Source organism: Myiozetetes cayanensis, unplaced genomic scaffold, assembly GCF_022539395.1.
Source record: "Myiozetetes cayanensis isolate MyiCay16 unplaced genomic scaffold, myiCay2020 scf10, whole genome shotgun sequence".
Classification (NCBI taxonomy): Eukaryota; Metazoa; Chordata; class Aves; order Passeriformes; family Tyrannidae; genus Myiozetetes; species Myiozetetes cayanensis.
Window position 1 is genome coordinate 18,506,108 of NW_026086605.1, and position 22,323 is coordinate 18,528,430.

Here is a 22,323-nt window from a genome sequence, read left to right on the forward strand (position 1 = left end):
GATGAATGACATCTAAGGGAACGTGAATTAGGCATTTTTAGACCAGTGAAGGTGACCTCTCACTCTATTAGAAGGTTCTGCTTGTTCAAATTTATATTTGGCCTGGCTAGTTAATAATTCTCCATCATCTTCAATGCACTTCAGGTTCCAGGAGTTGGGCCTCACATAAGAAGAAACCCCACAACCACAGTAGCAGACACAGGTAGCAGGACAATCAGTACAACATGCACAGTTGAGATAAGGCTCAGCAAAGAAACAAAAAACTGGCTAAAGGTGATATCAGCGAGAGAGTAAAAGAAACAGCGTGTAACTCTGTTTGTTAAAAAGGACATGGCAGAAGGAAGAAATTAGGAACAGTGAAATAAATGTTTTTCATAGAAACCCAGAGTTAACTGAACAGTCCTAAGTGCACTCAGTCTTCTCTGTTTACCAAGGCATCAGCCCTTGAGCTTCTGGCTCCTCTCCAAGTCCTCCACAGAGAGGAGGCAATCCTGCTGCCCAATGCCCAACAGGAGTTTGCTGTTATGTTTCTATATTCTCCTGGTATTATGGGGAAACTGGTGGCACCTTTCCCCTTGACTCCTGCAGAGGATAGCATCTTGCTGCTGGAGCAAGTCCTGGACCTCAGGGATTGTACAGTGCAGGCAGCTCCTCAGGCTGTATTCCCTTCCAAATCACACTGTGATTTGGAAGTGCCCTCCTTTCACTGGTGAATGAAAGGCAGAAAAGGGCAACTCTTTCATGTGTCTAGTCCCCCTCACCAAATCACAACTTTGCACCTGCAGCCTCTTAGCTCTATGCAGAGGGCCACCAGAGTCTCCACAGCCCCACACTGCACCTCTGGTTTGAGGAGCTGATGATGTACACAGCTATCCCAGAGCACGTGGGAGGCTAGCACCTTGGCATCTGCAGCTTACCAGGCAAATAACACCCAGTTTCTTACTCCTGGAACCAAAGTAAACAGCCCTAAAGCTGTGAACTCTTCCAAACACTTCCTTAAGTACTGAAAGCCCACCAACATTGCTGGGAGCATACCAGGCTCCAGGGTGGGGAGCAACCAGTGTGACTCGCTGCAGCTGGCATGGCAGAGCCACCATTAAGGAGGAGCATCTGTGAGGGGGAGGTTCACTACCCCACATCCTTAAATGAGTGATTCTTTAAGGCAGGAGAGGCAACTGAGGAGCTCTTCTCTGGAAAGGTATGTGGGTAAAAGGCTAGGATGATGTGCTGGTAAAGATGGTTTGGTTTCTGTCTTAGTTTGTGATCTGGTGGAGGAAGGAGTCTCTGAGACACTTGGGAGAAGGAGGTGGCAGTAGCCCTGGGGCAGTGTGAGTCTGAGTTTTATCTTTTTGCTTTGGAGTAACTTGAGATGAAGCTGCTGAGTTGAGTTTAAAATCCTAAGACAACAATACGAGAGCTGTGGAGGGAAGCATTGAGTCTGGAGCTGGTGTACTGGTGAATTAGCTGCCCTGGAGGCAGCGTGAAGAAATAGGACCAGACTAAAGGTAAAGTGTAGGGGGCAAGTAAACAAGGAGGGTCTGGATGTTTCTTCTCACTATGTGCTGCCCTAGGGAGGTGAATGAAGCAGGGAGTTATTTCTGTTCCTTGGTACCAGGCCAGGCTCCTAGCACTATTGCTTTGGTGCAGGGGTGCATGGCATTGAGCTGCATTATGAGCTCTGTGGTGTAATTTCTTTGTTGTCTTGATACAGAAGGGGTCAAGAAAGTGATGTTTGGGGGATTCCTCCAGAGACAGGTTCGGATTCTCACTCTTATTTTTGGTATGTCCCATGAAGAAGGATGTGATTTATTCAAAGGTGTAATCTTCCCATTGCTGTAGAGATGCCCCTCTCAAACTGGATTCATGTTGTCTGCAAAGTAAGTGCTACTCTTGGCAATAGCAGCTTTCTGTCCTTGCCTGAAGGCTCAGGCAGGCAATCACTCTCCACAGAAAAAGCCCTGAAAAGTTTACAGGCAGGCACCAGCTTATTTAGCACAGGCAATCTAAATTTGAAATAATGAGCCATGGCCTTACGTCCTGGGGAGGGGAAAGGGCCATGAGAAAGAGCAGTAATTCAGCTCTAAGGATAGCTGGACTGTGGGAGGGGAGCACTTGTGGGGAGGGAATTAAATATTAAAAAATTAAAAAGCCATAGGCTCTCTAATTACTTGTAGAATACTACTGAATGAGTAGAGGGTAAAACTGGCAGGATTGTGAATAGCATAGTGGAAGCACTACAAATGCCAGCATCTCTCTCCTGAGAGGACAGTCACCTGCTACTTTTACTACCTATATAGATGTATTACTGTTCATTGCAGGACTGCTACCAGAATGATTTCTTCTCCTTGCCAGCTTTGCCTTTATATTCATGGTAGTTCATAGACAAGCACAGCAGCATAAACAGCTTAATTTTTTTTCTCCAGTTCCCTTCAGTATGATGAGGAGTAGTTTGAGGTAACGATAAGGGCACACTGTGGTGGGAAGGGGAAACTCCTTGATGAGGCTGTAGTGTGAACTGTTTGCTCATCTGGAAGAGGAAAGGATCTATGCCTAGACTCTGCCCAGGCCTGCACATGCTGAAGGTATTTAAAACTAACATGGGGGAGGGAAGCTGCTGCTGACAGTCTTTCTAAACATGTGTTCCTTCCACAGAGTTTTTCTTGTGCATCCCTTGTGCCCAAAAAGCAGTAAATTGTTCTTTATGAAGAGCTAAAGAGAGGAGATACTAGGTTTTTGCTATGGTTGAAAAATGTTTCTTGTAATATCCTTCCTCTTAAGTGCAGGTGTTAAAAATTGTTATGCTTCAGGTAAGATTGTTGTCCTGTGAACTGGTATTGAAGTTACCAAAAAAAAAAGAAACCCTCTGGTTTGGGAATAAATGACAAGGAAGATGTATATATTGTTTCTAAGGTGAGGACTAATTCTGTTTTAGGAGAAAGAATTGGGCTGATTACTATCTCTTTGGATAAACTGTAGGCATAGGGTTAATGCTTACTCCTTTGCAGACCTATTAACCTGTGACATCTTGTCAAAAATACATATGGGTAAATAATCTGAGTATTTAGATTCAGAGTATGAATTAGCGTAAGGGTTAAGGATTCCTGATTTTCTTCTGCCTTTTTCCCCCAAATCAACCCTGACAGTGTGGCAACTATTGTACAGAGAAGGAAGCAGAACTAGGTTGCAGATTGAAAATAGGTACAACGATGTTGAAACAGGCACACTGAGCTGTTGGTTCAACGCTATGTCCTGAAAAGTAGGGTAGGAATGAACACCTCCCTGATCTTCGGATGAGGGAAAGAAGAAAAATACAACGTTATGGATGCATTTAGGGAAGCTTATTGCTCAAAGTGGCTGGGTCATTGTGTCACTTCATCTTATTGCCCATTCCTGGCTAAAGGCCTTCAGAATGTTTTCTATACTCTAGATTATTTTTTCAGTCCAGAACAATTTTAGGAAGTAATATCCCATGGAGCCTGGGGAACAAAGGTGCTCATAACATCAGTGTTAGGTATCAGTGATGCTGGTAAGCACTGCATGTCTGAATAACATGAACCACGTGCTTGACATGGTACAGACATTAGTATTTATTAAAAACATGGGTGACTGGGGGCCTCTGACTAGCTGTTAACACTGCAGTGAACCTAAGTTTGTGCTGCTCCTGTAGTGCTGTAGTCTTGATCAGAACTCCACAGTATTTGATGCTGTACAAGCTCAGGTTACAGTCCCAGCTCCAATCTAAATGTTATCGTGGTCAGCATATTTTGTTTGCTCCTTAAGTCACTATGGCTGAAAAAGTTATTAAAAATTAATAACCATATTCAAAGGGAAGATTTCAAGGGGCTGTTGCTGATTACAAAAGGAGTACAAAGTATTCATTCATGTGACCTGATCTGACTCATTAAAATTGCAGGAAGAAAAAATCTCAGATATTTACTGGAATGATAGAAAGTTAACTTTTCTTATAGAAAGGTCTCACCTTGTAAATATAATGTAGGAATGTAAGGCTGTATCAGCAGAAGGGAAGAACAGAGTGGATGTAGAAAGAAAGGAATAAAACTTCTCTCCTCTACCAGCAGTGAGCTGTAGTTCACTGTGGATGTCCATGAAACTACAAGAGCTTTGCCAGCAACAGAGATGCCTTCAGCAGTGCCTGTCAGGAAGGCAGTTCTAACCAACCAGATGGAGAAGCTTTACAGCTTTCAAGAGATTCTGCCAGGGTTCAGCTGGAGTGGAGAGCTGGTGTTTAGGATTGCTAGACAGTTCTGTAGGCCATAACGTGTGACAAGTGCATGTTCTTCAGAGTGACACACCAAATAGCTGTGACCTAAATGCTGGTCTTTCCTCTAAATAGTCTGCAGTGGATCCTGTTGAGAGCACTCAGAGGATGGTGCACATAAAGGGACCTTAAAATATGGTCTTTTGCTGGGAGCAGTTTCTGTACTTGGGCAGCCTATCAATATGGTCTGTAACTCTGGTTTTCCAGCAGCAAAGGACGTGGTGTTGAATTTGATTACACTGTTTACAGAGTCTACTCATGATCAGCAAGAAGAATAAGTGAGAATATGCTTAACTATGCCCCCAGCCCTACAAAAAAAGAATAAAAAGTAGTAGGCCTGAACCTGCTGTCTACTGGTGTATATTATCATAAATCTGTAATGTGAGTGGTCCTCTAGCTTTTGTGTGTCCCTTTCAATACATAAGAAATAACTGAAGCATGTGAGTATTACTTGAGCGACTAGTCTCTAACTTTGCCTCAAGGGTACAGAGTATTAAGTTGTTGTTCCTTGTCTTCTTTGTTTATATTCATCGACTTTGAGAAAACTATGCTAAATAGAATGCTTAAAATATGACCTGCAGCATCCTCCTATTGCTAGGAGGGAGAGGAGACCACTGTTAAAGAAGAAAAAGATGAGAGCGTGATAAATGCTTGTGTTCTGATGTATTCTGTACACTGTTATGTAGAAGCTGACTCATGCTGCTGAATGAGTTTGGGTTTTTTGTTGTAGTGAAATACTGAAAGGCAGGCATAAGAGTTGCACCACTCAGTGTGATATCCTATACTGAGAAATAAAGAGCTGGTACTTGGGGTGCTAAATTAATGATGCCTTTATTCCTTGTCCTATCACAGATGTGTTTGCAATAGTTTCTTTTAACTGTTCTGTATGCATTTTTATTCACACTGTACAGATGCAGCCATGCTGCTGCTTCAGATACATTGGGAGCAGTAAAAGTAGAGATGGGAATGGTGGGGTTCACCAACCAGGACTTAAACTCTTCAGTGAAGAATTTGCACCTTGAGTACTATGTCCTGTTCTGGGCCCCTCAGTTTAGGAAGGATGTTGAAGTGCTGGAGCAACAAAGAAGGTGCAGCAAGGCTGGCTGAAGGGTCTGGAGCACAAGTCCCTATGAGGAGTGGCTGAGGGAGCTGGGATTGTTTAGCCTGGAGAAGAGGAGGCTCAGGGGAGACCTACATTTTTGTTTGGATCAATGCCTTTGCAGCAGATCTCCTGACCTCTCCTACCCTTCACACTTTGGTTGGTGTTTTAGCGTAGTCTCCTAATCACAGAATATTCTGATTTGGAAGGGACCCACAGGGATCATTGAATCCAGTTCTTAAGTGAGTGGCCCATATGGGGATTGAACCCTCAATCTTAGTGTTGTTAGCACCGTGCTCTAACCAACTATGTTTATCTCCAGTCTTGGATTACTTTTGCATAAAATGTACTCCAATGTCTGCAGTATCAGCTGTTCTTCCTTACTTGTTCTACCCAACACTCAGTGTGCTGTACTACTTTATAATACAGACCTAACCAAATTTCCTAGTTCTGCAGAGGAGATGTAGGCTACTTCATCTGAAAGTTGATAGTTCTCAATGATTTCCCTCAATTCACTGTGTTTTCTTGGAGTAGAGTCACTTCACTGGATCAGTTAATCACTACGTCAGCAGCAGAAGGAATCAAATCATCACCCTTCCATCTTGGTGTTTATCCATGATCTAATTCCAGTGGTTTGGGAAGACTGGCATGGCTTTGTGTATTTGCAGAGCACTTTTGGGAACAGCTGGTAGTGGGTTATCTGCAGAAGTTTTTGTTGACGGATGTGAAAACCCCCACATATTCTCACAATCTGGGGCAGTAATTCAATTTTTTTTTGGAAAATACAAGGTTAAACTCTTTATTATTCTGTAGAGTTGAGACCTGCTGGCCTTCTTGCTGCTAGTGATAGTAAATTAAGTTTGGGACTTCTTTGTACAATAGGTCAAAGGTCTCCAGAGGTGGAGTGCAATGTCAACTAACAGATCAATGCCCCTTTACTTATATGATGGCAGCAAAGGATTACTGAAATCCTTAGCTGTTCCTGAAGTCCCAGATGCCATCAATTTGTAACAATAGTTTGAAGATGAATTTAAATTGTTCTTAAGGAGTAAAGGACTAAATTATCTCTCTGACTATATGGGTGGGTTTTGTTTTTTCATTGTGTTGGGGGGTTACACTGATTACCAAATAGATTTGAGTTTTCCTTGACTTGTGGAGAGGCTGTGCATTAATGTATATCAGTTTGTGCTACTGTAGGTTTGTTCTCTGATGTAATAAAGACAAGACATTACCAGGTCATCAGTTAGCATATTTCAGAGAAGCCTTGAACCTTTGTGCCACTCAAAAAGAGAACATTAAAGTTCATTCTTGTCTTCCCCCTGCTGCTTTGTTTAGGTGTGCTACCTGCATGCTTTTGCAAGTAACTCTGATCATTAAAGTGGCTTTTATGGTCACATGACACAGGTCACTGGAATATAAAATTATTTTTCTTATTTAGAACATACCTTTTACAGAACAGACAATGCCATTTGTAAGCTGGTGAAAAGTCATGGCTGTTGAACAAGACAAAGAAGTCCAAGATTAATTTCTTCATGCCAGTCAGGAAGAAACTTCTATCAAAATAAAGTGTCTTTGCCTTTTGTTTCTGACTATTCCATAAACACTGGACTGTAGGTGGAACAGAGGAATAGATTTTTTGTCTTCTACAAAGGGAGTGCTGTGAGATTGTTGAAAACTTATGTAAAGACCTGAGCCAGTTCCATGACTCTAGAAAGGGTAAAGGCAACTTTTAAATGTGTCTTGCTGTGCCTCAGCTTATGGCATGGTAGGGCTACACAGCTTTTAGTACCAGATGCAGTATGTGTATTTTAACAGTGTTGTCTGGGTGTGCTAACCTGCTAGCTGGCAGGAAATCTCGCCTCCGTTGTTGCCAAGTACTGTTAGCACATTTACCCTTAAAACATGCTGATATAAAGAGTATATGCATTCTGGTGTTATTCTTCAGAACTCCTTGGTGCACCTGCAGTTTGCTGATGAAAAAAACATTGACTGATCTGGCAGTGCAAAAGAGAGATGAGAGAACAACATTTATAAAATCTGGAAAGCAGAACCTTCAGCTTTTGGACTTAGAAGTTCTGAGAGGGGATGAAATTGTGTTCTGGAAACAGGGTGCTGCTTCATGAAGAATTTTGGGCTCCTTATTGGGCATGCATCATCTGCTACAGTATATAGTTTATTTCTTGTCAAAGTCCTTCAGGCTGGCTCAGATTCTTTGGCCATAGCTGAAACATGCTTTGTGGTCATTTCTTTGCTGTTCAGATCTTCCTTCAACCCTCTCTTGGGTATCTTTCTGCTCAAAAGAGTTTCTGTTTGGTGTGTGTGAGGGTTGCTTGTTTTTGATTTTTGTTTTTAAACAGAATGTGCTTACCTATAGGTAAATAATCTGTAACAAAAGTTTGTGCCCTTCAGTGAAGGGCTGAGAGGTATTTTAGATGGTATGTATAACCAGTTTCTAACAGCAGTTATCCTAGTCTGAGAGTGAAATCATACTATAGTATAGTGAATTGTACTAGTTTATGTTGGATTTTAGGTTTATGAATTGGTCTTTGTGAATGCAGTTGTTCTTTCAGGCACTTAATATCAAATAAATAGCTATACAAACAGATCCTTCCCTTAGACTTTGTCTTTTTTTTCTTTTTTTTTTTTTTTTTTGATACTTTCAGTCTTGTTTTCCAACCACTGCAGAAAATATAAGGTTACTAGCATTACAGTACTACATAATAACATATGTAAAGCTAATTGTCTCCCTGATTTTCCTTTGATTGGACAGTAAGATTACAGAACTGCACTGCTTTTAGTGTAATGTATGAATGTTTTCTTTTGGAAAAAATTATGGGTTTCCAGATCATGAAAGACAGGAACAAAGAAAGACAAACAAATTAGGGAAGGAAGTAGAACACAGTGCATCACCTTGCTCTATAAAATGTTCTGAGTAGATGAGTGCAGCTTTATTGAATAGAAGTGATGGAGCACAACCTGCTCCTTGGTAGTGTTTCTGAGTGTGCTAATTGTCCTCCAGATGACAAAACATGAGCAGGTGCGTGGCTGTGTAGCACCCTTTTGTTTCTGTACAGATCGATGCTCTGTTTACCTTGAGGGAACAAAAAGCCCTTGCCAGTTCCTTATAACTGATATCCTTCTAGTTGTCTAAACACATCTTGTCTCCAACTGCTTCAAACATTCTGTCTTTAATTTTTTTACTTATTGTGTTTCAAGATGCTTTAATTCTCAGATGGTGCTGAGGAAGTGTCTTGGTCTCATTTGTGCTTACTGATTCTGGTATCTCAGCTATCAAACACAAATACAGTTGTGTGATGGACACCGAAAAATCTAAACCACATATTTTACTTCCTACAGTTCAGTGACAGGAAATTCAGTTTCTCTTTCTAAAGCATATTACTTGTGTTTCCAGTGAATCCTTTTATGAGGCCAAGTTTGAATTAAATAAAATGACTGAGAGTATTTTTTATAGTATGTGTAACCACTTCCCTTTGTGGCTAATACTTTAAACAAAGACTATATTACAAATAGAAATATGTCATTGTGTTGTTAGACTGAAGACACACTAGAGCAAAGTGCCTTTACTGCAGGACAGTTGTTGACCAAAATCAATTATAATGACTATATTGATTTTTAGCTAACTGCCTATGAAATTTCAAAAGATTACAACTTTAATTGATATTGAATTGCGTTGAGTTGATTGATTTCCACATCTGGTTTAAGTAGGTACTTACTCAGTGCTCAAATCTCTAGTGGTGTTCAGAGCTGGCAGTGGGAGAAGGAGAGCAGAAGAGATTGTATAATGTTACCAGGCAGGACTGAAATGGAAAAGGGGGAATGGAAAGGGAAGATGATGTCTCTGCTATGTGCATGTTCAGGGTAGAAAATAGATGTGATGATAGAACAGAAATGTGTATACAGCTTGGAGGCAGGTGCCCTGATAATAGGGAAAGGAGGAGAATAAAGAAAGATTAGCTTTAGATGGGGCTGAGTTGGGGTGGGGATAGGGATTGCTGCCTCTGTAAGGATTAGCAGTGTGGCTCCATCCAATTTGACCCATTCACTCCTTGGGATAATCTTTGAATTTATTGTTAAAGCCATGACAACCAATTGTGGGGTTTTGGAGGGGAGTTTATTTAGTGTAGCCCCAGCTATTTGCATTCTGAAGTGTTGAAGCATCTCTTCACTGCCTTTGCTCATATTCTTTCTCCCATATTCATCTGGACATGAGAAATTCCATGTGCCAGTGTCACTTCCAGTCAGGGGAGTATTTTCAAGGTCTGTAATTCTGATTCTTGCCTTTTATGACTATTTCAAAAGGACTTGACTCGTTAGTGCCATCTGTGGGACAGCAAGAATATGGGTCTGCCTTGTTTGTTGTTACCCTGCTGTGCTGCAATTGCCTTGTTTCCCAGCTTTGAGTGGGTATGGAGTGGGTATATGGTTGGCATTTCAGTACAGCCACGCTGTCCAAATGAATCCTAAATCTTTTTCCAAGGAGAATTTAAATCCTTCCTACATTGATTTCTTTTTAGAACTTATGTGGGTGACTAAATCATAATCAACTAATGACAATGTGAAGAGTGAAACCAAACCGTGTGGTGTTATTGAAAAGGCATTACTGGATCAGAACTCCAGGGCATGTAAGGTATTTGCTGAGTTGTTGTGAGTCTGATTTATTGATTTGTTTTCTTCCTTATGTTCTGCTGATTCCATAATTCTCTTCAATAGATGAATATAAAGAATGTATTTCTGCCATTAAGAATCAGGTGCTTGATGTACTGCATCAGACTATCAAAGCAGATATTTTGATCCCAGTAGTATGAGATACCTGCTGCTTTAGAGGAAGGCTGTGCTCATCCATGTAAGTTTTCTTCTGACCTCTATGCAATTATTGTATTCTCTGAAGCATGCAGTATAAGCATCAATACTGTTAATAGCCATAAATAATTCCTCTTTCTAAAAATTTCTATCTGATCCATGTTGTTGACTTGCAGATGAAGTTGCTAAGTATCTCCCTAATGAAATTAACTATTACAGTCACAACTGGAAACTAAGGAAATGGAAAGCTAAGACAGCATGAAGAATTAACAACCATAGCAATTGACTGAGACATGGTGCTGCATAAAATAAATAAAAAAAAAAACTACACCAAAAAAAAAACCCCACAACGCATTATCCCATGAATGATCATGAAAGCTTTAACTCTTGACTAAAATAAATAGTTGCTAGGTGAACTGTACAAATACCACTGAAGGGTATGTGGAAGTACAAAGTAACGTACTTAGGATTATTTCAAAGCAAGATGTTTGATGTGTTTTGTCAAGTCTGTCAATATAAATGGTAGTTTTCCAGGTAAATAAAACTGATTTCTTTTTAGGCGGATGGGTAAAGTAGCAAAAAGGGTACATGTAACTATATGCAAGTGAGGAAAACTGGAAAGTGATAGGACTTTCATGCTTAAGTTGGAGAGTGCTAAGGTACTTCAGTGTGGAGATGACTTAGGTGCTTATTGACGTATGGATTTCGGTATTATTAGACTAATTGGTTTGGTTAGTAGCCAAGATGTTGCCTAAGAAACATTATAGTGCTGTTGGTAAAAGCAAATTTTTGGGATATTTGTTCTTCTAATAACATAGATTGTAACATGAATGTGGACAGTCTAAACCAGATTACAGTTTGGTCATAGTTGTAAAATGTGGCCTGGGATGGGGCAGAGAAGTTTTCAACTAAATTTTTGCAGGCCTCTGCAATAGAGACTCAAACATGACCAGGCAGCTTTCTTATTGTGTGTGTATAAAATGGGGTCCTCCAGGTCCTGGGGGTGATGGGAGTGTGGGGAAGGGGATGGGGTTTTTTGGTGCCTCTGTATCTGTGAGAGGTGCTGTGCTGCCAGAAGGGCTGGTACCAAACCCTGACGATCTTGGCTGCATGGTGGACAGGGGTTGTTGCTATATTCACTGGAGTGATAATGCCTGTCTGTGAGAGCTCAGACTACAGTGTGCAAGCTTAGAGAATAAACCTGGATACATCAAAGCCTGATCTTAAGTGACTTCTTTATTATGATTTTTTTTTCTAATTCTTTTGGCTATGTAAAAATAACTAGAAGTGAGAACTGCTGGGTTACTTAAGAGTATCCAGGGGTTGCTGGTACACTTTGCTAATGTAGGACTAATGCTGTATAGGAGCTCAGGTTAAATACAGCCAGGTATTTTAGCCAAAAATAAGGGAAGTATAATTCCAAAAAAGCTCTGAAGCTGCAGCAACACTTCTTAGAATATTTCAACTTTTAAATTACATTTTTAGGTGACCCTAATAACAAAATAAAAACTTGATTTCTTATAATGGGATAGTTATAAGTTGAAAGCTAATTTCTCTTGATTGAGGTACAATACAAACCAGTTATTCACGGTTCTGTTGAGAGTACCAGTATTTACCTTAGCAGTTTAGAGAAGTGGAAAAAAAGTTCCATTCTGCCTATCAGACAGGGCTTTCACAGAGTCTGAAATTTAAGACTAACAGAGTGATGTCATCTTCTGCCTATAAAACTGGAAAATTGTCAGGGGTCAGACTGAGTGCCTACGGGATGGTTACAGGAGAGGTGAGTGGATCCTTAAGCCAGAGTGAAAGGAGAAAGTATATGAAACTGTGCAAGTGGAGATGGTGTCACTGAGACTTTTTTATGATGGGAGGATGTGGTACTGCTCAGATCTGCCCTCTGCTGACAGAAGTGTTTAGTGTGTAGACGTGCTGGTATGTATTTCTTTATAAAGCAAAACATGATGGCCTGACTGCCAGGTCACGAGGAAGGTCAAAGTAGATTTTATCACAGACACTAATGGAATTTCCCTTCACTGGATTACACTGAGGAGGCTCTGCAAAGATCTGACCTAACTCTGTTATCTGACTCTCTTTATTTTGCAGTTTGTTTGATGGAAGAGAAGAGAAAGGATCAAGTTTGATGTTGCAATTGTGATTATTTTCAATTATTTTTTCTTATTGTTTTTTATTTTCCAAACATCACAACATCCAAATTAATTTCCTTTCTTTAGTATATGTTTTCAGTTTCATCACTGTGTGATAAGGCACCGGGAGCAGAAAACAGAATTGAGTGGCAACACCAAGGCCACGTTGTAGTTGTCTGAACCCAAAAGAGGCAAAGCTAGACAGTGCTCTGAGAGACAGAGTGTTACCCTTTGTTGTGACAATCTGGATCAGCTGTAGCATATCAGGGATATGCGAAATAGAATCTTGACTGGTTTTTAGCTGCCTGGTTTTGTTTTGGTTTTGTTTTTTACAGTGTTAATGTAAGACATCAGTGATGTAGATTTACTGGTACTGGCTTCTAAACTAATGCCTTGTTCCAAGTGGGCCATTATAAATTGTGCTTTAAGTTAACTGAATGTAGAAAATGGGAAGGAGCAGGATCATGTTAGCACTAATGAAGGAAAATGGTATGAAATATTAAATAACTGTTATTATAAGATACTTCATAAATCCAAAGGAAGTAGAGGTGAAAAGACCTATAAGGTCACCTAACCTATCCATTCTAGAGAACTGGCTTGCTGCCTGCAGTATATAATTATCTACCGCTCCAGACTAGTTCTAAATGCCCAAAACTTTAGTACTCTTACTGCAGGTATGTGGAAAGAGAAAAGAAAGGGTGATATATTTCTTTTCAATTTCTGAAACCTTTAGTCAGATTTACATGTTGAATTTTTTTTTCCTTTATTTCATCTTTTGTTTTAATTTTGTTTTTCTGCTTTGATGTCAGAAAGCCCTGAAGAGTGAGATGACTTTAATCATTCCAGATAGCTATGCTATCTATATGTCTTTTGTCTTTGTCACTTTGATTGACAGTTCTCTTTTTAAATCTCTCTCAGTTTTTAATCATTTTTCTTATGGCAGCTGGGTTTACTGGCTAATCACCCCACAGTGGTAGTGTGTGGAGTAAGAATATTTTCTTATACTCTCTTCTTTTTTTAACTCTTCTGTCCCCCTGCACCACACTTTTTGCACATCCTCATTGGGTAAATACGCCTTTAGGAGAGAGCAATATCATTATTATAGAGCTGGAAGTCAGTAATGATTTTACCACAAAGAAAGGTAGTATGAGGAGTGGAGCCTTAGTGGAGTTACTGTGTCGCTTTAGAAGGTTGCTGGACTGAGCAGTACCAAAAAGATGGTTTGTCTTTTGTTTGACTGTCGTGAACTTGAATGTACACCCTGAAAAACAAGTACCTGCTCAAAGAGGGAGCATACATGTAATGCACTGTCCATGCCTGAGAAGAAAGGGTAGAACAGTTATTTAGCCTCTCTGAGTGTTCTTATCCTTATTTCTTTGTTTCATGTACTCTGTAATTGCCTTTTCAGCCCGGTCAAGGAGTTTGGTGATGGGTGAACAGATTGGGCCTCCCTCCAGACCTTCTTCTCCAAACCCTCAAGAACGTGTGCTGAAGTGTGGCTGGCTAAAGAAACAAAGGAGCATTATGAAGAACTGGCAGCAGCGGTGGTTTGTGCTGCGTGGGGATCAGCTCTTCTATTATAAGGATGAAGAGGAAACTAAACCTCAGGTATGACTTACTGGTTGTGATTTCCGTGTAGATCAGAGTTACTGCTTTGATTGACAGCTCATTTCAGTTGCTTTCTGTCCTTGCCAAAACCATACACACTTGAAAAGGTTCAAAGGCAAGAGGCATGGTAGGGAGACTTCTATCAGGCAAGTCGTAGAGCTTGGGGAAAGGTTGGAAGGTGTTTACTTACCCACTAGGGCATGCTGACCTCCAAATCTTAGTATGGTCATCTGTGAGACTGGAGTTTGACAGGAAGAGCTATGGAGTTCCAGATTACTGAGGCAGGAGTGATTAACCTTGCTTAGTCAGCTGGGAGTCATTATCTCCCAACTAATCCATTGTTCACTGAGAGGTGAACCAGCTGTGTAGGGCTGGTTTGTGTGTGTAGTGTGTGCAGGTTTTGTTACATGCTGGCATGCAGGGCTTGAGAATATAATATGTTTTAGTATTGTGGGGGCAGGAGAGGGTGTTGTGCTATGGGATAAAGCTTATAGAAGAGATAAAGAATTACTTATTCATCTTCTTCAAATGCCTGTAAAACACTCTTGCATCTTTTGAGCTAAGGTCTTCCCTAGTTGTTGTTGTAGATTTTGTATCATAATTCATGTAGTTATTGTTTTGACTGTCAGGCCTTTAGCCAGAGTCATTGAACAGAGGGAACATAATTGAATAAGCCAGACAATGTCCCTGTACTGCTGCCTCCTGATGAGCCAGTACAGGCATTACAGAGTGGCAGTCAGCCTGTGTAATATCATCACCATCCACATGCTCATTATAGATGATTATTGAACTGCTTGATGCAGCTGTGTGCTTGACTGTCACATAAATTTCATTGTAGAGTGAGAATGGAAATGAATATTCCCCTGTGGGTCTGACATAAGTATGGTAGATGAATGAGGATGTTGGCTGCATCTTAGATCTTGCACTTTCCTAATCAGGGATTTGGTCCATCATTATGGGCAGCCTGCTGTGTAAAGGCTACAGAGACCTGGACTTGATGATGTAACCTGGTTACTCAGGATGCTGCAAGCAACAACTGGATACTGTGTTTTTAAGCCAAGTGTCTTATACTCATATGCAATGGATATGGAGAACTGGGCACTTCTGAACTGTGTTAGTGAAGATGATGAGGAAGAAACTGCCTCAGTAGTCATGTTGGAAAGGGTTTCTTTAACCCTGGTCCTTTTAGGGCACAGGTTTGCCATACATTTATCACCATGGGAAGCAGTTTTCACAGAATCACAGAACATTATTTTGTATAGGATCATAAAGGACTGTGTCCTATTTTTTTTAGGAATTGCAAACTAGGATTTGCATCCAACTTCGGCTAGGACTGTATGCATTCCAGAGGTGACATGTATTTTTGGAACTTGTTGATAGCTATTGCTTGGGATTTTCTGGAATGAAAAGGCAATGGCACACGGATGCCTACAAAGCTTAGGAAGTCAATTGAGACCCTGGGAGATCTTTTTTAAAGGTCATGGATGTATTTTCATCAGTTGGTATTAATCCCTAATTTCTTTTGGTCTGAAAGGTACTCATGCTTAATTTAAGTCTTTTTGTTTAAGTGTAGTCTGCAAACTTGTGTGCAAAAACTAAATCAATAGCTGCACCCAAATTCCCATTGGTCTTCTGCCTAGTTGATTATTTACACATACTTTGGAAGAAAGTTGTATTCTTATTGTTTAGCTGATAAAGTCAAGTGAGATTTCTGACATAATGTTTCAAAAGAGAGACATGAAATAACATCTTTTTGTTTATGGATGTTGAATTGTCTATTTTTACGAAAATCAGATTTTGAGAGGAAATTGCAGATTCCCTTGATAATAGTACTAAAAAGATGGAGCTGTAATCGTAATGGCAGGAGAATCACGCAGGCTTTCTGGAGTGAAGAGGAATTACTCTGTGGTCTTAATGGATCGAGCACTGTTGAAGGTGTGTGCATTTGTGTGCCTTATGACTTAGTTGCAGTTGCACAGCCCATTTAGAGTCCAATGTTTAGAGGGTAGACTTGCAGCCATTGCTTTTCTTGAGTGTTTTCTCATGTTACCCCCATGAGGAAAGGGGGAAGGGAGGACTAACCTGCAAAGAGCTTCTGATGCTCCTACTGACTGTCAATATGTTGGTCAGTTTTTAAAGTAGCTTTGGGTTCGTTTCTATTCCCAGGATAGCAGACAGCATTCACTCCTCCCATTCTGTTTCCAGGGGAACAGAAACCACTGTGCAACTAATTCATTAACCTTTCTTTCAGTATTGACTTGGCATGATAAAAGGTTTTAGTGCATCTGCAGTGGGATTGAATTTTGCCCTCTGGAAAACAGCAGAATTTTCTAGAATGTGTTCTGGCTACTGGACTCTAAAGATAATGTTGTATATTATACTTTTTTGTTCCATTTGGAATAATTTGAGATACACCTGCATTTTTGTCATGTTGCCTTTACATGACATGACTTCTGTTATCCTTGGAGTGCCTTCAGCATGTCTTCAGATTTCAGTGAACCTCAAAGTCAAATTGTAGGCCAATAGGATTGGCAGGGAAGGGTGCTGAAAGTTCATCCTGTTTTGTTGACTTATTTTACCATAATTTTAAAACTCTCAACCACTCTAGATAAACCTCTCAGTATGGACTTTGCTAAGTGCCCTCCTACATTGTGTCCTTCCACAATCTTACCTTTACACTAAGTAGGGGACAGGAACCGAGCCTTGACACTGTTCTACAGCACTACCTAGAGAGCCTACTAGGGTTGATTGTGTTCTAGTCAGTGAGTGGAGATGGCAACGATGTGATCTCCACATAACACTTGATACGGGACACACAAGAGATGGAGTGAGATCTGCAGGGCAGCTGCATCTGTAATATGAATTGGGGGGTGATAAAGCACAAACTTGGTGAATATTTTTATTCATTATACTGAATACCTGGAAGAATACACATTGAGAATGGTAATGAGAGTTAAGTAGCTATGACTATACCTAGTAATAGCAGGACAGCTTTACATTTCTCCTTCTCCAAGGGTTCTGCGTGAACTTGCACATCTCTGTCCTCCCAGACTACCCACAAGTTTTCTGAGCATTTCTTGTCAGTAAAATCCACCTGGTAGCTGTCTGTTTTTTCATTCTAACCTAGCGTGTACTTTGCAAGGTGAAGGAGCAAAGCTTGTTTGAAACAGGCTGGAATTTCATCATCATTCAACTCATTGTGGAGATTATCTGCTAATGAAGAAAATTTTGGGTTTGGTTTTTTTTTTTCCTCTTGCAGAAACAGACATCCAACACCTGGAAAATATTTGAAATAACCAGATTTCATTGTTCTGTTTACTCTATTAGCAGGCTGGACTGTTGCTGTTATTTACTCAGACCTGTAGGTGCTCCTGTAAGCCTCAGGTCAGTATGGTTTGTAGGTACAGCTTGACTGAAAAAATACATAAACCTCTTATAGCCCTGATTTAGAGGTTTTGAACATGCATTAAGCTTTGAAAGTCTTCTGTTTGTTTCCCAGTACTGACTCTAGAAGTTTTTAAGGGCTGTTATTATCAAAATGTTTTCCCCAAACAACACCTAGTTCTGGTGATGTTAATGCAGCAATGTCTGCTGGCAGCCTGAGTCAGCAAGTTGTCCTTCTTTGTCTGTTATTGACAAAACCATTATTGAGTGTCCAGGTGATGAACAAGAGAGGTAGGAGAGGTCTTTTAAAAGTTCGTACCTGACTACATCTGGGAACATTCTTCACAAACACCTAGGAAAGCTTCCCTTGTCACATTTCCTGGTCTGAGACAAAAGGATCTGAGAAAATAGTTGACTTATCACTTGAAATGTGGGATCTATCCTTTAGCCTGCTTTAAGTCTGAGGCAATTTGGCTTCCATCTCTTTTACTGAGACTATGGCTAAGTCTGGTCCCGGGTTAGCTTGGACTATACGATCCTTAGAATTAAGGGTTGGAGATTATTCACTGGTATAAAGCTGTTGCAGAAATTCTGTTCTGTGTTTAGTTAAAATAAAGATATTCCTCTATTCAGTTCAGGCCTGGGATTCAAAAACTCGTACCTGAGGGCAGATTTGAGTCTCATTATTCCCCCCCTACAGTCTTTTAAGGATTTGTAACAGTGACTGAAGTGCTGTTTTAAAAGGTAAAGGTATAAGAATTAGGATGATCAGTGTTTTGACATCAACTGTATTTGTTGAGGGACTCAGTCAAGTAAAAGAAGCTTTTCAGTCATGTTTCCTGTGTCACCAACTTTCTTTACCAAATCCTGGCTCTAAAGAGCCTGGTACAGACAGGATTTCTCAGTTAATATTGTCAGGGAGAACTATAGTAATACCATTAATATATGAACACTTGTCCTATTTAAGATTCTCCCTCAAAGCACTAAGGCCCCCAAAAGGTATAAGATGATGCAATCATCAAAAATGGGTTTTGAGCCTCCAGCTTAGTGGAAGGTCTGCAACCTATTGCCTGCCCCTTGAGCTGTTCAACCATCTCAGGCTCCCAAAGCCTGAGGGAGGGAGGAATAACTCAGTCATGAGTTGATGTTTATTTCTGGGGCATGCTTTGGCATATATCAAGTTAGACTTTGGGGAATTTAAACTGATTTAATCCATCATTAATTTACTTCCCAACAAGATTACTAATGCAGTCTGAGTGGCTGCTGGACAAGGACACATGAATCTGTTTGAATTTAGTCACGTCTTTCTACCAGTGACAGCAACTGTCAGAATTGATACACCCTCCCTGTTAAGATAAATTACTTCTTTCTACCTTTTCATCTCTGTTTGTTTGGAGTTCCCCATAGCTTGCCAGACAGATTGGACAGCTGTGAGCTAGGCACTCTGTTACCCTCTGGACATGATTTTTGCCTCCTGAAAGAACTGGGTACAGAGAGAAAAAAATCAGCCCAGTTTGCTGGTGTGCAGAGGGAAATGTGCAACAAACTGATCTGAAAATCTTTGCTATATATACACGTATGACCTAAGAATACTTTCCAGACATGGGCCTATTTTGCAGGCTTTTCTTGTTTTTCATAGATGAAGTGAGCATCCAGCAATTTGAATTTCTGTAAAATCCTTCTTCTAGGTTTTTGACATATAAGACCTGCTGTTTTCTGTTTGTTATGCTACCAGCTCAGTTTGCTGCAATTTTGTTGCACAGCTGAATGAGGTGCATACTGGTAAGGACAAAGTAGCTTCGTGATGTACAATACAAATTTAATCGAAGGTGATTAAAATGAGACTAAGAGACAAATCACTTTAATGAAAACTTTTTAGAGAATTCAAATATCTTCTGAAAAGGATCAAAAAGAAAGTGTATTTTGATTGGGAAATGCTTTGGTTTAGGGTGTTTTTTCATGCAATTTATACCTCTGTAATCTCTTCTAAAGTAAACATCACCCTCATGTGTCAAAGGTGTGTCTCACTGAAGAGGGGGCACAAGGTGATGTTGTACCATATGGTGCAAGTCCATTTGCTTAGTTTTGTTGCAGGAGAATGATGACTGAGTTAAGCAAAGTACAACCTTCAGAAAGCATTACAGAGTGAGAATTTGGTTTAACCCTTTGACTTTATCACTGACTTCAGTTTCCTGCAGGAAGATGGGTTTTCTGAAACTCTTTAGTTTGACAGCACTCTTCTATGAACTGCTCCTGCTCTTCACTGTAAATACACTCTCCTCCTCTATATACTGGTATGCATCTTCACCCTTCTGTAGTATAAACCAGCAAAAAGCTAGCAAGTGTATCGTTGGGTTTTACCTAAACTATGTGTGACCCAGAAATACATGTTTTCCTGGTTTGCTAATTTAGGCTGAGGGAAAGAACCCTCCACAAAAGTGTGCCTTTTTTGGAAGTAACACAGGGTTTGATTCAGAGTCCTGAGTTCTGCTTGATTCTAAGTGTGAGGTTTAGGTAACTGTTTCAAATGGGAATTTATGCTTGCTTTATACTATTCGATAAAGAAGACCCAGCTTTTATTTTTTTGAGGCATTGTGTGCACTTGTTTTGAGATGGGTTAGTTTTGCTTAGAGGGCTTCTTAAGAGAGGACTGTACCTTAAAATAAGAGATAGAGTTGAGTTACTGGGTCTTTAAGAGATTTTCTTTCTACAAAATGTAAATTTTTCCTCCAAAGAAAGCAGCTGTTAACATTTAAGAGAATTACATCTTATGACAGAAAACTATTACCAGCTTTCAAATGATAACTGAAGCTCTGAAAATCTGATTAACTGGAATCAACTGACATGATGTTAGTTTTTATTGCCATATTTTCAGCTTCTATTAATAAAATAGTGACCTGAAAGTGTAAACTTACAACTGAGAATGCATAAAAATGGAGTTTAAGTTAAATCAACAAAATTACTTGAAATTTGGTGGGGTTTTTGTTTCCTTGTTTCCTTTTTTTTTTTCTCCAGCTAGTTTTGTGATTTTTTTTTTTCCTCCAGGATTCTTTCTTGTGTTTTCTCAGCATTCTTGTCTTAGGCTATTCTGCAATACTTTGTGGTTTCAATTGTGCAACTAAGATTTCTAAATTTTTCTTCTGCTTGTACTACCATTTCCCTAGGCATGTTCCATATATTCCTAAAAGTAGGAATTGTCTGGAATGCTGTATTCAGCATTAAAACCTTAGGTCCTTATTCTTCATCAAGAAGCTTTTAAAAAGACAAAACAAAGAATTGTGACCCTACCACCTCTCCACATGCCCTTACTCATGTGCTTCAGCCTCAGATTAACATAGGAACTACTTCTTTTGCTCCCCTCTCTTCATGGAACTTTGTTCTGTGGCATGGCAAGCAGATGCTTATATTTAAGTTTTGTTCATTTTACCCCTTCAGTATGGTGTCTCTAGGAGAATGCCATGTAGCTACTTTAGAACTTCTGCATTCAGTATGAAGAGGAGATGAGGAGGGAGCATGAACCTCTCAGTGTACATCCCAAAAAATCATTTTTGTTTCAAAGAACTACCTGAGAGAAACCAGACTAATAAAAGCAGTCAACCTGCTCAAGCCACAATTTGAGACTGCTGCTCAGTCAAAATATCCTAAGCACTGGGTAAAAGAAAGATTCAGGGTCTTGCCTTCAAAAATCATGCTGTAGTCAGTTGGTCACTGTTTGGTCTTTTTTTTCCTGGTTGACATAGTATTCCATTACATTATCTCTACTTTGTGTGGATCTCATGAGTTGCAGTACATAGGGCTTTAATTTGCCTGATACCCTTGAGGGATGGCTAAACATGGAAGCAGGTTGCTGAGTCAACAGTGTCATAGGAAGTGAGTTTTGTTTTGTAAAGAACCAATTTGAGTACTTTTGAGACATTTTCAGTTTGCAACAAATAGCTTCTATCAAAGCAGCAAGTCACTTTTAATAGGATGGCTTGTCAGAACTGGAATGCCAACTTGTAAATATACATGACTTGGAGCTTATTTCCTAGCTGAAGCATTCCATCTCAAGCATTACTGTTGTGGTAACTTATTTGTAGTAGTTTTTGGATGTTCTATGTTCAAAGAAAAGAGTAAAACTTAATTCCTTTACATTTAATACAAACTGGCTCCTTGGGCAATTATAGTAGTTTTCTGAACAAAGCATCTTGAGGAAAATGTATTCCCAAGGGCCAAAGTCATAGATGTTATACCATAATGGTTGCAATGAAAAGTAACTCATCTTTATTTTATGGAGAAGATTGCAAAGGTCCTATGATGAGTTGTCTTTTATTAGTTAAAATTCTGGATTGTTTGTCTCATGAGACACTAATTGTATAAGTCAGTTATATATGGATTTGTTTAGATTACCAATATTGCAATGGTCCAATGTGTCTAGGATTTGGTTGTTGCCAGATTGGTTGGTGAGAATGTAATTATGCATGTTTACTAGAGAGATGTGTGGAAAAAGAAAATTACCAAAACAACTTTTTTCATTTTCTGTTCAGTGAAAAAAGATGCTTTGGACCCAGTTTCTATTCCAGGTCAGTTCAGTGCAGGAGTAGGAACTGTTGATTACCTCATTCATGGCTTAACTCTTGTGAGTTCCAGTTCTTACTGCCTTTTGTCTGACTTACTGTGCATAATATGCCGAAGAATGTTAGCTGGAAACCCTTTAAAATGTCAAAGATTAAATGCTTGTTCCACTCATGTTTCTGGACAAGAGCTTCCTGTGATCTCCTTTTCAGCTTTTACATAGATGAAGAGGACTTTGTTCACTTTGAAGATACTATGTCACCATCTATGCAGGATCCCCAAACTGGAATACATTGTGTTAACTGTGCTTGGGCTCAAAGTGGAAATGAAGCTGAATATTGGCAACATTTGAATTTGGGAAGTAAAGGGACTCAGTTCTATTTTTAGGGAAACTATAGTCTTCTGGGATAAAAGGTAGTCCGTTGCTTTACAAA

General features: G+C 39.8%; 1 protein-coding gene across 2 annotated transcripts in view; it reads left to right on the forward strand.

Moving 5' to 3' along the window:
- The window catches only part of ARHGAP22 (Rho GTPase activating protein 22), a 150,800-nt gene that overhangs the window by 5,897 nt on the left and 122,580 nt on the right, over positions 1-22,323 (forward strand). For both annotated transcript variants that reach the window (XM_050305597.1, XM_050305598.1), the window contains exon 2: positions 13,752-13,951. In XM_050305597.1, coding sequence (XP_050161554.1) covers positions 13,752-13,951 — 200 coding nt within the window. The remainder of the gene's footprint in view (positions 1-13,751; positions 13,952-22,323) is intronic.